This window comes from Lepeophtheirus salmonis, chromosome 5, assembly GCF_016086655.4.
Source record: "Lepeophtheirus salmonis chromosome 5, UVic_Lsal_1.4, whole genome shotgun sequence".
In the NCBI taxonomy this organism is placed as follows: domain Eukaryota; kingdom Metazoa; phylum Arthropoda; class Copepoda; order Siphonostomatoida; family Caligidae; genus Lepeophtheirus; species Lepeophtheirus salmonis.
Genome location: NC_052135.2, coordinates 30,052,818 through 30,068,394, shown reverse-complemented (window position 1 = coordinate 30,068,394; position 15,577 = coordinate 30,052,818). Strand labels below are relative to the sequence as shown.

General features: G+C 29.6%; 1 protein-coding gene across 3 annotated transcripts in view; it reads right to left on the bottom strand.

The window, feature by feature from the left end:
* Rcd6 (Reduction in Cnn dots 6) overlaps positions 1-15,577 on the bottom strand; it is a 68,908-nt gene that overhangs the window by 26,343 nt on the left and 26,988 nt on the right. For 2 of the 3 annotated variants that reach the window (XM_040712406.2, XM_071888567.1), the window contains one exon: positions 3,824-3,878. The exons of the other annotated variant lie outside the window; for it this stretch is intronic. In XM_040712406.2, the coding sequence (XP_040568340.1) occupies positions 3,824-3,878 (55 nt within the window). The remainder of the gene's footprint in view (positions 1-3,823; positions 3,879-15,577) is intronic. 3 annotated transcript variants of the gene reach the window in all.

Genomic DNA, 15,577 nt, shown 5'->3' with positions numbered 1-15,577 from the left:
GACATGGTACAAAAACCAGGCATAACAATAAGCAAGCATGTAGTAATGTTAAGACTCAGTCCAATAAATCCCCCCGGTTAGGTTTTTTCAAGAGTAATATGGAGCGATATATAATCGTTTTCAAAATCGTGGACGCCAATTTCTTTGTCTCAATCTATAGACCCGAATATTTATCTCTTATCCTGATTTATGTACAAGTATGATTCATGGACAACTTTAAACACCATTATTGTCTTGATGTTCACAATTGTTAAACATACGTGAAGTCATTAACTATTTATCTATATTATCGGCTTAGACCGTTTTAAATGTTACCGATCCAGACCGAATTTTAAATGCACTGATTTTCTTAAAAGAGGGATAAAAAAAAAAAATCTTTTGTAACGATCTAGAAAAATTTTTAATTCAATTTTAATTCTAATAAAAATAATTAAGGTATCAAACCGGTCATGCAATTTCATACCGAAACCTAGCAAGTATGTACCTATTGCCTGTTTACGGGTATTGTCATTCCTTTAAAAGTTTTTTTATCCTCTTAATAAAAGAAATAGTTTTTTAAAGGATTAGCTATTAAATACTTACATGCTTTAAAAATTCATATCAATGTCCTTGAAAATTGTACTATAAAAGATATTTATATGTGGTGCGTCACCATAAAAAAATCTTGAACAAAAATAAGAAAAAGAGAAAATCCCAAATATTTTTTTATTTTATATATACGTACTTGTATATATAGCCAAATATTTCATAGGCCCATTTTGTTAGTTATAGACTTTGTATTCAAATTATAAACTGAGTCTATACTTCGCCAATTTGAATTTTGAAATAAAATCTAAATATTTCTCATTCTTTTATTGTGACGAGGAATTTTGGTTACTTTAATTGCAAATTGCAACCATTTGAAGGGTTCATAAGATTAATTTTTTGAGTGAAATAAAGGATAATTCGCTATAGAAATTGAACTAAATTCGTTATTAAAGATGATTTAGAATCCTAATCCGAAGTCAGTATTATTTTTGTATATACATATTAGCCCCTATTCCCATATTTTCATTCCTACAGTCGTAACTGACTCGTTCCAGGTCTGGTTGGTGTAATATATATATATATATATATACTAAAAATATATTTTCATTTAAAAATCATTTTTCAAGTCTATATAATCCAGGGCTAGGCATTCTATAGCTAATTTATTTAGTCCATAAAATTATAAATAGAGTTGTAGAAAATATGACCTACCAGTATGCGAGGGGAAAAATGACCAAAACTCGATATGGTTTTACGTGCATTTTAAATAATATTTTGGAGTAAAGCAGCTTAGTTGTTATGAATTTTCACTATATTAAGATTAGGAAAAACTCCGTATTTAAAACATATCAGTATAAAGTGTAACCACGGGTGTGTGTGTTTGTTCATAACTTTAGGAGAGGCACACGGATGAGTTATAAGTATAAGTCCCTCTTGAACAAAGATTAAAAATGAGAATCAAAAACGGAGTACTTCCTCCCTATATTCCTCCTATATAAGGAGTCTGATTTGTGTTTATTTTCTTAATCTCACAGCTTTTTGCAGCCTATCGTCATGAAACCTCATGACAACGAAGCTTCACTCCTATCAAGCATTCTTGAAATTGTTAGGATGATCATGTTCAGTTCCGGTTTCTTTTTAATTTACAACCCTGATGAAAAAAGCTTTAAAAATAAGTAAAAACATTGTTCAGATTGTAACATCATACAAAAGTGTCACGCTTGTCAAAGATCCTATTTTCTACACCTCTATCCATCAACCTACTTTATGTAAATACAAACTAAATATCATCTATGACACACCCCACGTCGCTTCAATCACTTATCAAATGTACATGTTCATGTAGACTCTTTTAAAATATACAATAAAAAAGTCTACCTCAAGAATTGAATTTTAAAAAAATATATTTTTTTTTTTCACTGCTCTAATAAGATAAACTATCACGTTTGATGTTCTAAGTTGTATGTATTACATACCTTCATATTTATGTACTGAACATTTATATATTCTACGTATGCATAAGGAGAAATGAAATATTTAAAGAGGTATTCAACCCAATACTACATAAAATATACATACTCTTTTGTACATATTCAAAACCCCATATTATTATTTACCAAGAGGGATGTTGAGAGTAAATATCACATATTCAAATACCTTCTTTATTAGAAAAATGTCAAATAGGTTTAGAATTAATTGACAGAAGATATGTGAACACATTAAAACAATATCTAACAAAAATCAAGAAAATGAGTAAATCCCAATATATAAATGTATATTTCATATACATTTATATATGTACAATCCAATATTTCATGTTCATTTTTAAGTCTATTATAGGCCTTGCATTAAAAATTATGCTATAAGTTGAGATATCCAAGAATTTTATTTATAATTCATAACCTTTATTTGATATGGCTCCTTTCAAATAAAATCAATCAAATTATCATTCTTTTATTGTGGCTATTTTAAGTGCAATTTGTGACGCACCCAAAGAGTTAATAAGAATAATTTGAGGATAATTCATCGAAGAATACAAATGTAATCCATATCACTTTTGAAAAAATCATTCTAGATAGCTTTTGTGTTGACGGGCCACATATGAAATATTTATATATTTAAGAACTCACAATATGCAGAATAATTTACTTTTAATTAAACATGTGCGGCACATATATTATAATACCTTACATCCGACGCATTTTTTTAAATCTTTCCAAGGTTATCCCCTTCCAACTGCATGTTTCAGTAAGGGCAAGGTACAGATGCAAATTTTTGGCACTTTATGAGAAAATAATTGATTTAATTTGAAAATCCATATTGGGGCAATATAAGTATCTTAAATCAAATAAAGATTCTCAACTATTGATACCATTTTATGGTACTTATCCCACAAATTTGAATACACAGTCCATAATTGTCTCAAATGTGTCTATGAAATACTTACTAAACATTATCCTTGGATTTTTTACATTTCATAATGTTTTCAGTCATCATTATGGTTTCAAATTTTATTGATTTTTGCAGCGATACAAGCGCACTACATCTGCAAACAAGTCGTGTCGAATATTAATTAGTCCCCCATACGTCATAGGATATTTTCCGGAAAACAGGTGGTTTCATCACTTTTTTGGAGACGCAATATGTTTGCAGTACTAAATGATTACCCCCCCCGTTTAATGATCCATTGATGATATATTTGTAATTAAATCCCTTAATGTTTTGAGCCAAAAAATTATCAAATTGATCAAATATAGGATTCAAAAACTCATAAAATTATAGGCCTATTATATGTTTTGTATTTTTCTAACTTAAAATTTAAAAATAAATATTTATTTCATAATATAAAATTTTATGACAATTTTTTTTTTCGAATTGTCATAAGTGTTCACCAAAAAACAAGGATCTGTTTTGTTTTTAGGTTTTTACTCTATATATCTATATGTAACATAATTATGGTCGAGTATTTATTTGCAACGGTTGTAACTTTAATGTACTTAAGATGATGATTATTATTGATCAATTTCAATCAACCAATTAATTATCCAAACCACCATCATTATTGAATAAGTTTTTCAATGTAGACTGACATTTTAATGAGTTCACTTCAATTAGTTTATTTTATTTTAGATATACTTATAATGAACATGACTTTCCTTCGCTACCTATTCAGTATTTATGTATTTTTGAAGTTACCAGCTTATATAATTTGAACGAGACAAAAGTGATCTAAATAGCAAGTCATGATGTATCAAATATTATTTTTTAAAGATGAAAAAACATAATTATTAATTACCTTCTGCAACAACAATCCACCAGACTTCAAGACTGAATCCCATAATATACGCAGTCTGTAAATATAAACATATGTTATTAAGTATTAAGTAGAAATCCCTATATAATTAAGTCAATAATGAAAAAAATATATATATGCTTTGTAAAAATGATTAATTAAAAATGAATAAAAAGTACTTAATATTATATAGTTCAGTAATTTTTCAGTATTCACTGAATAACATAAGTGAGCAATACTAGTAAAATCTAGGGGAGACTGAGAAAATTTGCAATTTTCCCCTTTTTTCTTGAACATCGCAAAAGCAAGAACCATAAAATGTACATTACATATAAATCATTACGTTGTTAATTATAGTCAAAAGTTTTACTCAACTTTTCTGCGAGATATCAGACAAAACTGATTTTGAGTAGAGTAAAACTATTTTTTTGGATAATGCATTGTTTTTTTCTTCACCTATCAGCCTTTTTTATAATCGGTCCTGTATTTTTCACCATTCATCAGCAGCCCTAAGGATCGATAGATCTGTCCTTCAGTCCTAGCTATCTTTATATTGATCCAATTTCTACATAGACTTGAAGAAAACGCAATCAGAGAAGATATTTTGACATGATTTAAACTTAGAAGAATGGTTTAAAATATTTCCAATAATTAATTTTTCACAAAATGATTTAATGCTATTCCATTGGCACTTTAACAAGGCTGGTAATTTACTCTGAGAGATGCTTAGTAAACGTTTGGGTTTCTCTATGAGTTGGAAAATAAGAATAGTGTATTCCCTGGGAAATTTAATTATTTGAAACCCCCCAAAAATATTATTCAGTTATAATTTTATTGATTTCTAACTCAAGCTCTATTTTTACTTGTTCAACCGTTCCTGAGGACAGTTCCAACATTTGACCAGTCGCATTCAAATGTAATTAGTGAATAAATCCTCCACCATATAATTTATTCATATATAATAATAATATTACAATAATAAACATATGTGGGTATGTTTTGGTGGATTTGAGAAAAGCCAGATCTGGGTACTTGAATAAAAGCAAAATGTGTCGTAAATCTCCCCTGCTTAGTGGGTATAAAATAATGCTCAAAAAGCAATTGAATTTAATATATATATATATATAGAATAGACTAGGGTTTCTCATTTTCCGAGAAATTATAGTTGAGCGGGATATCGAGAAATATGTTTTTTTTTATTTAATTTCGAGATTTCGTGTGTAAATATTAAATACTGTTTAATTTAAGTATTTCTTTTGATAATTTAAGAGGAAATAATAATCTTTAAGGTAATCGCAATTCTCATTATCATTTCATGAGCTGAAAAGTCTTGGATTTTATACATAGACAGGGTTATTTTTTAAAAATTTCAGTTACTACCAACCTTTAAAAGACAGTTGTCAAATTTTTTATGACGATCTGTTCTTTAGTTTTTGAGTCATGGTGCAAAGTCTGACGCTACTTTTGTTATTTCCAAAACAATGTATAAAAACAATTTCATGTTTCAATTTTGCACTGCTTTTGATTTACCTTATCATGGCTTGAAAAGTGTCATGGAAACTCTGCTCCATAAAGTGAAAGCAAAAATCAATAATAATTTTAAAAAATTCAATTCTGAACAAAAAAAAAACATTTTTTTTTAAGCACGGGACTTTTCAACCCATGTGTTATCATTATCACAACTAGTGCTTGGGTTTTTTTAGAGTCAACAGGTCCAACTTGTTACATTTCTGTAACCCGATCCAAACCACAACAAAAAACTTAAATAGTTAGTCATGACATCGATCATGCTGACCTAACATGAAAACGCTACAAAGAGAAATAATCCTAATCACAAGATATTTCTTACATTAGAATGCTACAGGAAAAAAAATTTAGTAAGCTCTCAAGTTACACAAATTAAGAGTCAATCACAGCAATAACAACCCCTGGGGTTGAAGTACAAACATAGTGACAGTATATGAGACACCCCCAGCGTTGAATCCAATATTATTATTTATAATTACAGTTCAACACAGATGTTGAGTTTATGTATCTATTTTTGTCTGGAATGCATTAATTACAATGAAGCAAACACATGAACAGAAATGAACAAAGTACCAAATTATGGCTACTAAATTCATCATTATTTTAACACTTAATTCAGAGCAAAACCAATTACATTGAATATAACATGTTCAACATAAATGTTGTATAATAATTGATCCTTTGACCAAAATTTCATTTTTCTATGTAATAGTGTGGACAGTCGATGAAAAGAAAAGTTATATATCTTTTTTATAAGCAAGACGTCAAATTCATGAACAAATTATGAAGGTACTAAATCAAGTAACGTCATTCTACTTCCACAAAGTCATAATTTGTATATTAGGGTTGCTCTTGAAATAAATATTTTACTTTATTTGTCACACTCTTTCATATTGTTTCCTTCATAATGAAACTTCGCTAATGATCTTTTGAAAAAATTAAATTAACTCTAAATATTTTTGACTTTAATAAATATTTTATGGTGGCCTTCGGTTTTTAATGTTTTGAAGTCTATATTACTACGGAGTTAAAAAATGGATCTCTCCTTTTTTTTTTAGTAACACTAAGTTATCAATACACATAAATAATTTTTATGACAATACATTTATTATTTAGTCTCAATATTCAATCCTTTCTAAGATCCATTATATTATTTAATATTTGATGTATTACAAAGTAATTTATCAACAAAATGGACCATAATTTGGGGTACTTTTGTCTTCTCAGTAGTGGTAATTTATTCTAAATTTCATTTTCGCTTAAAAATAAAAACGTAGCAAAAATATTAATAATTTTACAATCTTAGTCAAAAGTTTAAACTCAAAGAGCCACGACCTCTGAATGTCTCTCAAATTTTACAATTTTCCCAAAGGAATACATTTTTACTATTAAAACCGATTGAGAGGGTGAGAAAATGAAAAGAAAAACATTGATTAGTCATGAGGCAATAAAAGCCACCCTAATTTAAATTAAGTAATGAATGACATGAATAAAAAAAAATATCATTTATATGACATCATTGAGTTCTTTTAAAATACATGTGAATAAATAGATTAAAAATTAATGCAGATAAAATATAAAATAAATTGATTTTTAATCAAAAACTTTACTCAATTCATAAATATATATATATATGAATTGATTCAACATTAAAACACTTTTTATATAATGTTTGTCTATTCCAATAGAAGAAAAATACTACTGTGTACAAGCATGTTATGTAGACTTAATGACTTCCGTTCCAGATGGGGCCATCCTTCCATCCCCTTTTGCTCTTTCTTTCTTAAATAATGTACAGTTATTTATTTTTTATTTGTTGTGTACTGTTTATAAAGAACGACCGTATATCAACCACAAGCGGCCATCCGTGGGTTTAAAACATTTTATTGTTGGATTTGCTTAGTGTTTTGAATGACATAAATTATATTATATTTTAGTCATTGAATTCTCCCCTTTCTATCATGAATAATAATAATTTGCCAAGTCAAAAAATAAAGAATAAATTTACGTGCATAAGTAACAATGATAATTCCCACAAGAACATCAACAACTCCAGTGTATTTTATCAGCTGTTGATTTGTTCACTTCTTAATTACTAATGGTAGTAGCCGGCATTACTCGGAGCTATAAGATTGTAACAAATAAACAAGCTTTTAATTAATAACATGGATTTTCTTCACTAGTATAGAAGAAAACTCCCCAATAAATCCTAAGTATTACTCTCCGTGTTTCCTGAGCACCCTAACACGCAGTTACTCAAAACTTATCCTCAATAATTAAATAATAATAATAACAGCTTCAGAAAAAAAAAACTCTTTTTAGGTTTGCTTTAACAACAAACTCGTACAACAAAAAATCCTTGGAATTTACAACTATAAATATATATACATATATATCTTTCTTAATATAATGCGCTGAGCTTTAGCTACACACCCTCGTTGCTAAACCTCATCTAAAGTTACATTCATTAGTTTTTTATATTTATCTGAATTGTGTTTTCCGTCCTAGAAAACAAGATGAAACTTTAAGGTTATGTGGTCTTTTTGTAAAAAAGATTACAAATCCCTGACTTATACGTTATACAAGTTGGGTTTATATTATAGAATATTGGAGAACACAACTTTGACTCAACACCTTGTCCTGTGAAATCTATATATAAAAATATTTAAATTATATTTTGTTTTCGTGAAAATATGTAACAAACACAAAAAGGTTATTAAAGAAACTATAAAATTAAATATTTAAAAAATAATTGCAATCAATCCAATGCTTAATTTGTAACAAACCATTATATTATCGTCATTCCACAAATTACTTACCATAAAGGTCATGGTTTGATACTATGTCATATTTTTTAAAGTTATATGAGTAACTTCAATTCACTTGTAAAGATAATTGTATCTAATCAAATAAGGACGATCAGGGATGGTCAATTGAGCATTTACTAAGAGCGGACTAATTTGATAAGGATGCATCTTTGGGACTACTTATCCTTGAGTGAAATATTCTAAATTGGATTTTTGTGTACAAATATTTTAATATATAATTTTTTTATTATTATAAAGATAATATTTAAATAATGCTTGAATGATTAAAATTAATAGGTAATTACAAGGTAATGATAAGCTCAAATTCTATTTTCAAAATATATTTAGTGCCAGTAAACAATTAGTTTAATATCTAAACATAGAGTAATTACTTTCAGATTGATTTTGTGTTGTATTCATGGCATCACTAAAATAAAAGAATTTACAAGGCAAATAAGTTAAAACAATAGGTACTACATACATACTAGTATTGAGGCTTGGTCGAAGATAGTTTTTTTTTTAGTTCGGCCATAAGGGATATTTTCTAGACCGTTTTGGACCGATATTTCGGTCCAAACCGTGATCTTGCACTGTTACATATTTTTTTATTTCCTATTCTATGGACCAATTTTCTCCCCCATCCTGATGTATGATTTCTACAAATATGATTAATGCAATGATCATACGAAGTTATTGTATCTAGATATGCACAATTTTGAAACACAACTGACGTCATCAAAGACTCATTTATAGAATTGTAAACAATACCGATCCAGACCGATTTTTTATTCAGGATCGATCTCAAAAGAATTTTTCTTTGAGATAGTTCCAGACCAAACTTTTTTAAATTTGTTGGGTCCACCAAAAATCATAATGGTCTCAAATCGGTCTATGATTTGAGACTGAAACTCAACACTAATACATACAATGATAAACAATTTGTTGTTGTAGTTACCCATTAAGGAATTTATGTTAGTATATTTCATGTAAGGCATTTAAAAAAATAAATAGCTAAAACAAAATTCTTTTTCCATAGTTTTGGGATCTTAAAAAAAATGAAAAAAATAATGTATGAGAATTCATTATATGACGAATAAGGATTTGATAATTATTTGCAATTCCTCCAAAGATTTGGTTTCTCTTCTTTACAATAAAGATAAGCCAAAATGAGTATTAATTGAAAGAAAAACCTCAAAGATTTAATGAAAATATTTCAAATCTCATCTCAAATAAATAAATGATGAATTAAAATCTAAGAACGAAAATCTGAATAATGTTATTGTGTAAAATCAATTATCCATTTTCACCATGTTGTGAACATTTTTATGTAAAACTTGTTGGGTTCAATTTAACAAGAACCCATCATGACTAACGAATGGTCCAAAACAGGGCTCCTCCATGATTGACGTAAGAGAGATTAAAGCTTATTAACTAGTGTGGTGTCGGTCCTTATTTAGGATTAAGGACCGTGGTCGAGTCCAGTCCCACCTGTTGTCCCTTAAAGTAGGTAAAATCGATCACTCGTGACGTCAATGAAGGGGTTTTCCTTTTACTAAATTACACCGTTATATATGTAATAAAATAAATTGAATAACCAAATTAGAATACAATATGTTCGTGTTATATAGATAACTAGCTAAGGATTACTCGGCGTTGCTCGGGCTAAGGAGGGAGAGGGATATTACATTAAAAAAATTAATAGAGAAAATTAAAAAAATATTCAGAAAATACTTCTACATACGAATAATTATAATATGAATGTTTCGTTGTTGTCGAAAAGGATCCTGATAATTATAATTCTCTTGGATTCTTCACACTATATGTCAATCCGGTTAAGTAAGGTAATTTACAAAGTATTATCATCGCAAATCTCCCCTCCCCCAAAAAAAAAAAAAGATAATACTCTCATTATTGCTTCTTGAAACCTTAGTAGTATTATTATGAATAAATAAATAATGCGTTATAAACTTGAAATAACATTTATGCATCTAAAAAATTGTCTAGATGAGAAGTTCATTTTTATTTGCTTCAAAAAATTCTGAAATCGAAATTCGCTAAGAAAATTGCAAAAACCTTTTTTGCACTAATTTTGCAAAAAAAATAGTTAACTGCATTTATTGGAATTGTAAAGGAAATACAATCCTACCAAGAATTTTTTCGTACTTGAAAAATAAATAAAAAATTTACGAAGAATAATGTCGAAAAAATAATACTTGATGACTGGTTCATTTTTGAAAATGTTGCAAAAAATTAAGTAATAAAATGTTCCAGAAGTTGAAAATACTCTGATATTCCGTCGACATTTTTTCCGCAAAAAGCATCGTTTTGTGTAATTTTTTCTTTAAAAAACTGAAAATTGACGCTTGATGAAAAAATGGTGGAAAAAAGAGAGAGAAAAAAAAGTAAATTATTCAGAAAATGACAGATATTTTAGTAAAACATCCATTTTAATTTGGTATATTTATATGCAAACGAATCTCTAGATAAATTTCCACAAATTTTATTCAATTTACTAATCCCATATTCCATTGAAAGTTCTTCTTTTTCTTTCTCTTTTTTTTTTACCTGAAATAAACGAAATTTCAAGTTTCACCAATTTCTTTTTTAGCCCATAACTTTTTCAATTTTGAATAAATTTAGAAAACGTAGTAATTCTCACAGTTTTTTTCGAAACGCCAATCACTGATTGAAAAATAACTTAACCCCCCTATCTAGTCTCCTTGAGCTGCAAAAACGGTTTTTGTATTTTGGGTATAGGATAAGCCCCTCTTATATGACCTCCCCAAAAATGGACAGCCCCGTTTTTGCTTGCCCCAGCTCAAAAGAGGGACTCATGCAAAAATTTCAGCCTCCTAGGCTCAATGGTGTGGGAACGTATAAAGGACATCTACACTCTCTCTCTATTTTATATATATACAGATAATGAAAAAAATAATATTTTTTACTAGATATGTGCAATAATCTTAATATATAATTCATATGTCATAATTGGCTTAAGGAGAAACCATCGATTTTTTTATGAGAAATTCCAAGAACTGAGAGTTAAGTACCGGTCCCATTGATCGACAGTCCTAAGGACCGATAGGACTGGTCATAAGGATTTTTTCATACCTTGCTTACGTGTCATTTTCTTCTATCTAGATGACCAAGATTTGGTTAACCAATCTCTTTTCAAAATCATGACTGTCTTTCATAGATGAACATTGATTCCGCGTTAGTGTAAAACAATGACTGAGGAAGAGGCCAAGGACTACATACAGTAATTATTTGTTGCATACTCCATTAGTTCTAAGGTTACAATTTAATCGACGTTATGAATTTCACTTTTTTTTATTTTCGTCAGAGTTCGTTTGATAAACCAATATGTATTTGCTATCATTAAAACGAAAAAAATGTATCTAATTTCATTTTAAGATATTTATGTAGCCGTCATTAAATAATTGATACAAATTAAGTGCACTATAGGTTTTTGTACAAACATAAATACCAATTTGCTAAATAAAAACAAAACGATTAAAATATAATTTGTATTTCCTTCAATGTTATATTTCCTCAGATACATGTTTTATCTTAGAAATCCTCGATGGATGTTCATATAAAACAAAAAGATTGACTTAATAAGATTTTATTGTCGTGGTAGGAATTGAAATATTTGTATTTTTGATAGGAATAATTTGATCGATTGTTTAATAATTGTGTTTAATATTGTTTTATATATATGCATAGACTGAAAAAGGAGCAAAATCTTCAAAAATATATTTATGAATTTAGAGAGACAATTTTTTTGTATTACAATGGTACCTATAGAGGTTGAGGACTCAAAATTAAAATCCTCTTCGAGGCTGTCTAGCCTCAGTTCTAAAAGTTTCACAATTTTTTACTTGACACCATTCAAAAGAGCTCACAAAAAGCTACAATTTGATGTTCGTTTTGTTTTTGCACAATAAAAAATGTCCGAGCAACAAGCAAAACGGTAGAGGATGTATGATCTCCTCGATCTCGGACAAGAAGATCTTTGCAGTGCACGCTGTTTTGAACAGGAGAAATTATCACTTCTTGGCTGAATAAAGAGATCAGGTCGATGGAACTTTAGGGACCAAACATCTAGCTCAGGTCATGGTCCTTGGTGGAATGGGGTCTGACGGTAGCAAGATGCCCCCTAATTCTTCAAGGCCAACGAGAATGTCAACACGGACGTCTACTACAATGTTCTCAGGTGCTATGTCTTGCCATGGTTAAAGAGCACCTTCTCCAAGGATATTTATGACTTTACCCTAGACAACACCTCGGTACACACATCCAAGAAGGTACAAAATTTATGCAGTTAGAACATGGCTGCATTCTGGCCGGCAGATTCCTGGAATTCGTCCTCACCCAACGTGAACCCCCTGGACTTCGATGTTTTGCGTGTCTTGTTCTACAAGACAAACAAAAATTATCAACTAAATGTCGAGGACCCATAAGGGTGTGATCACAAAAAGTGAAACAACATTTTTTTTTTTGACTTCATAAAGGCGAGCTGGACTTATGTTTGGTCCCCTTATGAAAGCCATCATCAACAATGGAGGGGGATGTATTTATTATAAAGTGTAGAAAATTGTTCAACTACAAACTTTTGCCAAATACGGACATCTACTACAAGGTCATCAGGTAACATGCTATAGTTAAAGAACACGTTCCCCAGGGACAAATATGTGTTTACCCAAGACGGCTCCACGGCACACACGCCCAAGAAAGAGCAGCATTTCTGCACAGAGAATATGGCTGTCTTCTGGCCGGCAGACTTCTGGACTTCACCTCACCTAGCGCGAACCCCTTGAACTTTGCTTTTTGGTGCGTCTTGGAGGCCAGAACGAACAATACTTCCCACATGAATGTCGATGCCCTGAAGGCTGAGATCACAGATGAGTGGAATAACATGTCCTCAGACTTCATCAAGGCCAGCTGTACTTATGTTCGTCCCCATATTAAAGCCATCATTCAGAATGGAGGGAGACATATTGGATAAAAAGTGTCGAAAATTGTTGAATTACCAACTTTTGCTTAAAAAAAACTCCATTAAAAATAGCACAAAATTTAAATATGTGAAAACGGTTTTTAAAATTTTTAATTTTAGATTCCTCACTCTGTATACTTGTACTATATAGATATTAAATTCTTCTCAAATAGTAAAAGATAATACCAACATATTGTTATGTTATTTTTTAATAACTATGGTTTCATTAACTAAATATGTATGTAGAAGCACCAAATAAAAACAGAAAGGGGAGTACATTTTTTCTCATTTTTGATCAAGTTCGGAAAACAATAGCAAAAATACATGGAATGATTACTCCTTTTGAGAGCTTTGATACATGCATATTTATGTGAATGACTCGTATGTAGAAAAATGTCTAACAAGGCCATCAAAGGGGTTCTAAATATTATCAGGGGAATATTATCATAGAACAGGAGCTCTCATACATTGTACATTGCATCTCACCTCAAGAAACATTAAGATCTCTAAATGTTACCATTAATTTTTTATGGCAATTTTTCGATAAAAGCCAATTTGTTGAGGTTTCTTATCAGAGACATATTTTTTACTCAAGCCTCATCATTCCACTAAAGGGGAGTGAGCTCATCATATTTTGAGAAAAATTGTTATAGATGATAAGATTCCATCTCTGCATAATAGAAAGCAAGGGTCTAAAAACTAGATCAAATCTAATCATCTGGTGGATGGAGGTTCTAATACAGACTTTCCAAGTATTTTAGTTGGACTCTCGACCTCTGATTCTTTTACATTAATGATCAAGGTTCTGTCCTTTAAAAGAAAGAGAAAAAAATGAAGATCACTCTATAAAAAAACTATTTTTTTTTTAAATAGAAGAAGAAGAAAAAGGTTTCTATTATGGACCGTTTTCACGTTAAGATGTCAAAATCTCATCAACAAATAAAAGGACTTTGATTTTACTATCTTTCAAAAATTTATCAATAGATTACCTGTCTATATTATATATATAAGATCCTAACATATATTAAAAGTATTTTAATATATCGTTATACAATCTTATTTCTATATAGTAGAAACAATTAACTATTTCAATTAAAATAATAAAATATTGTTCTCTAATTCTCATACTCTTCTCGTCCAGAATCGATCAAACAATACTAACAATTGTACAATTCCAGCCATATTATAGGGATTTTTAGTAAATATTACACCTTATCATTTGCATCAAGTAGGATTCAATGCAGATTTTTAGTATTTTTTTAAATTTTTAAAGCTATTTGATGAAGTTTCATTAAGATGGTTTGGAAGTTTGTTCATTTTATGTGTTAAAATATCCACTTTGAGCTCCCTTCTTCTTCAATGATGATGCAATTTATAACGTCAGTGAAACACCCTCAAAAATAATAGAAATTAATCAAGCTAAAGCAGAGAATGCACAACTTAAAATCCCATTTGGAGCGTCTAATTTTCAAGGGCCTGCTCTGTTAAGACTAGTAACTCTAGGGATGTTTGTGTTTGAGGGGAAGACCTAGTATATTGTTCTATTATGGACCGAACAAATTTGTTTTGAAATGAGTAAAAGAAGATAATTTCAGTGATCAAGATATTCTTATCTTTAAAATTGTAATTTTTGAGAGGTTGGATTCAAGTAATATCAAAAAAGTGATAAATTGCTTCCAGTAAAATTCATCTTGTGAAACTCTAAATTTGGTGAACGCAATGGAAAAACTAAAGAATAATTTTAAATAAACATAAATAATTATAATTTATTTTCATTTCAATACCGAAATATCGATGGATTATAGGCTATTGGAGAATAGTCTGCAATCAGCTCAGATTGAACATGGCTATAATAGTAGAAAACAAACAACTCACACTAATGGTCCTCATCGAGTATTTTTGGATTGATGCTTTGATTTTATCAAATAATATGAGAAATCAGATAAAGAAGTAGTTACAACGTTATCATGTAAAAGACATGTAATTAGGTACAAAAACCAACATTAAGCTTATAGGGATAGAAGTTTTCATTTGAAAAGGCCAATTAATTAATATTTGGGTTTTGTCAGCTCAAAAACCGCGTTGGTAGGGCTATTGCATATACATATATATATACGAGGGTGGTTTAAAAAGTTTCTGACCTCAATGTGAAGATGCCAGCACTTAAAAATAAAAGCTAGTCATATCTATCTAGCATCTGTTGAGAGTTACTCACAAAGTGTCTGCCATTTTGTTTGCGCATTTGTTATGTAAAATTCGTTAGAGAGTGGATGCGAGTGTTTTTGTGAAAATGGACAAAATAGAGTATTGAGATGTTATTAAATATTTATTTTTGAAGGAGTAACCTTTAAATACATTGAAACAATAGCAGACATATATAGGATCGTTGTGCTCAAATTTGGCGGGTCTAAGTCAATCCAAGTTGGA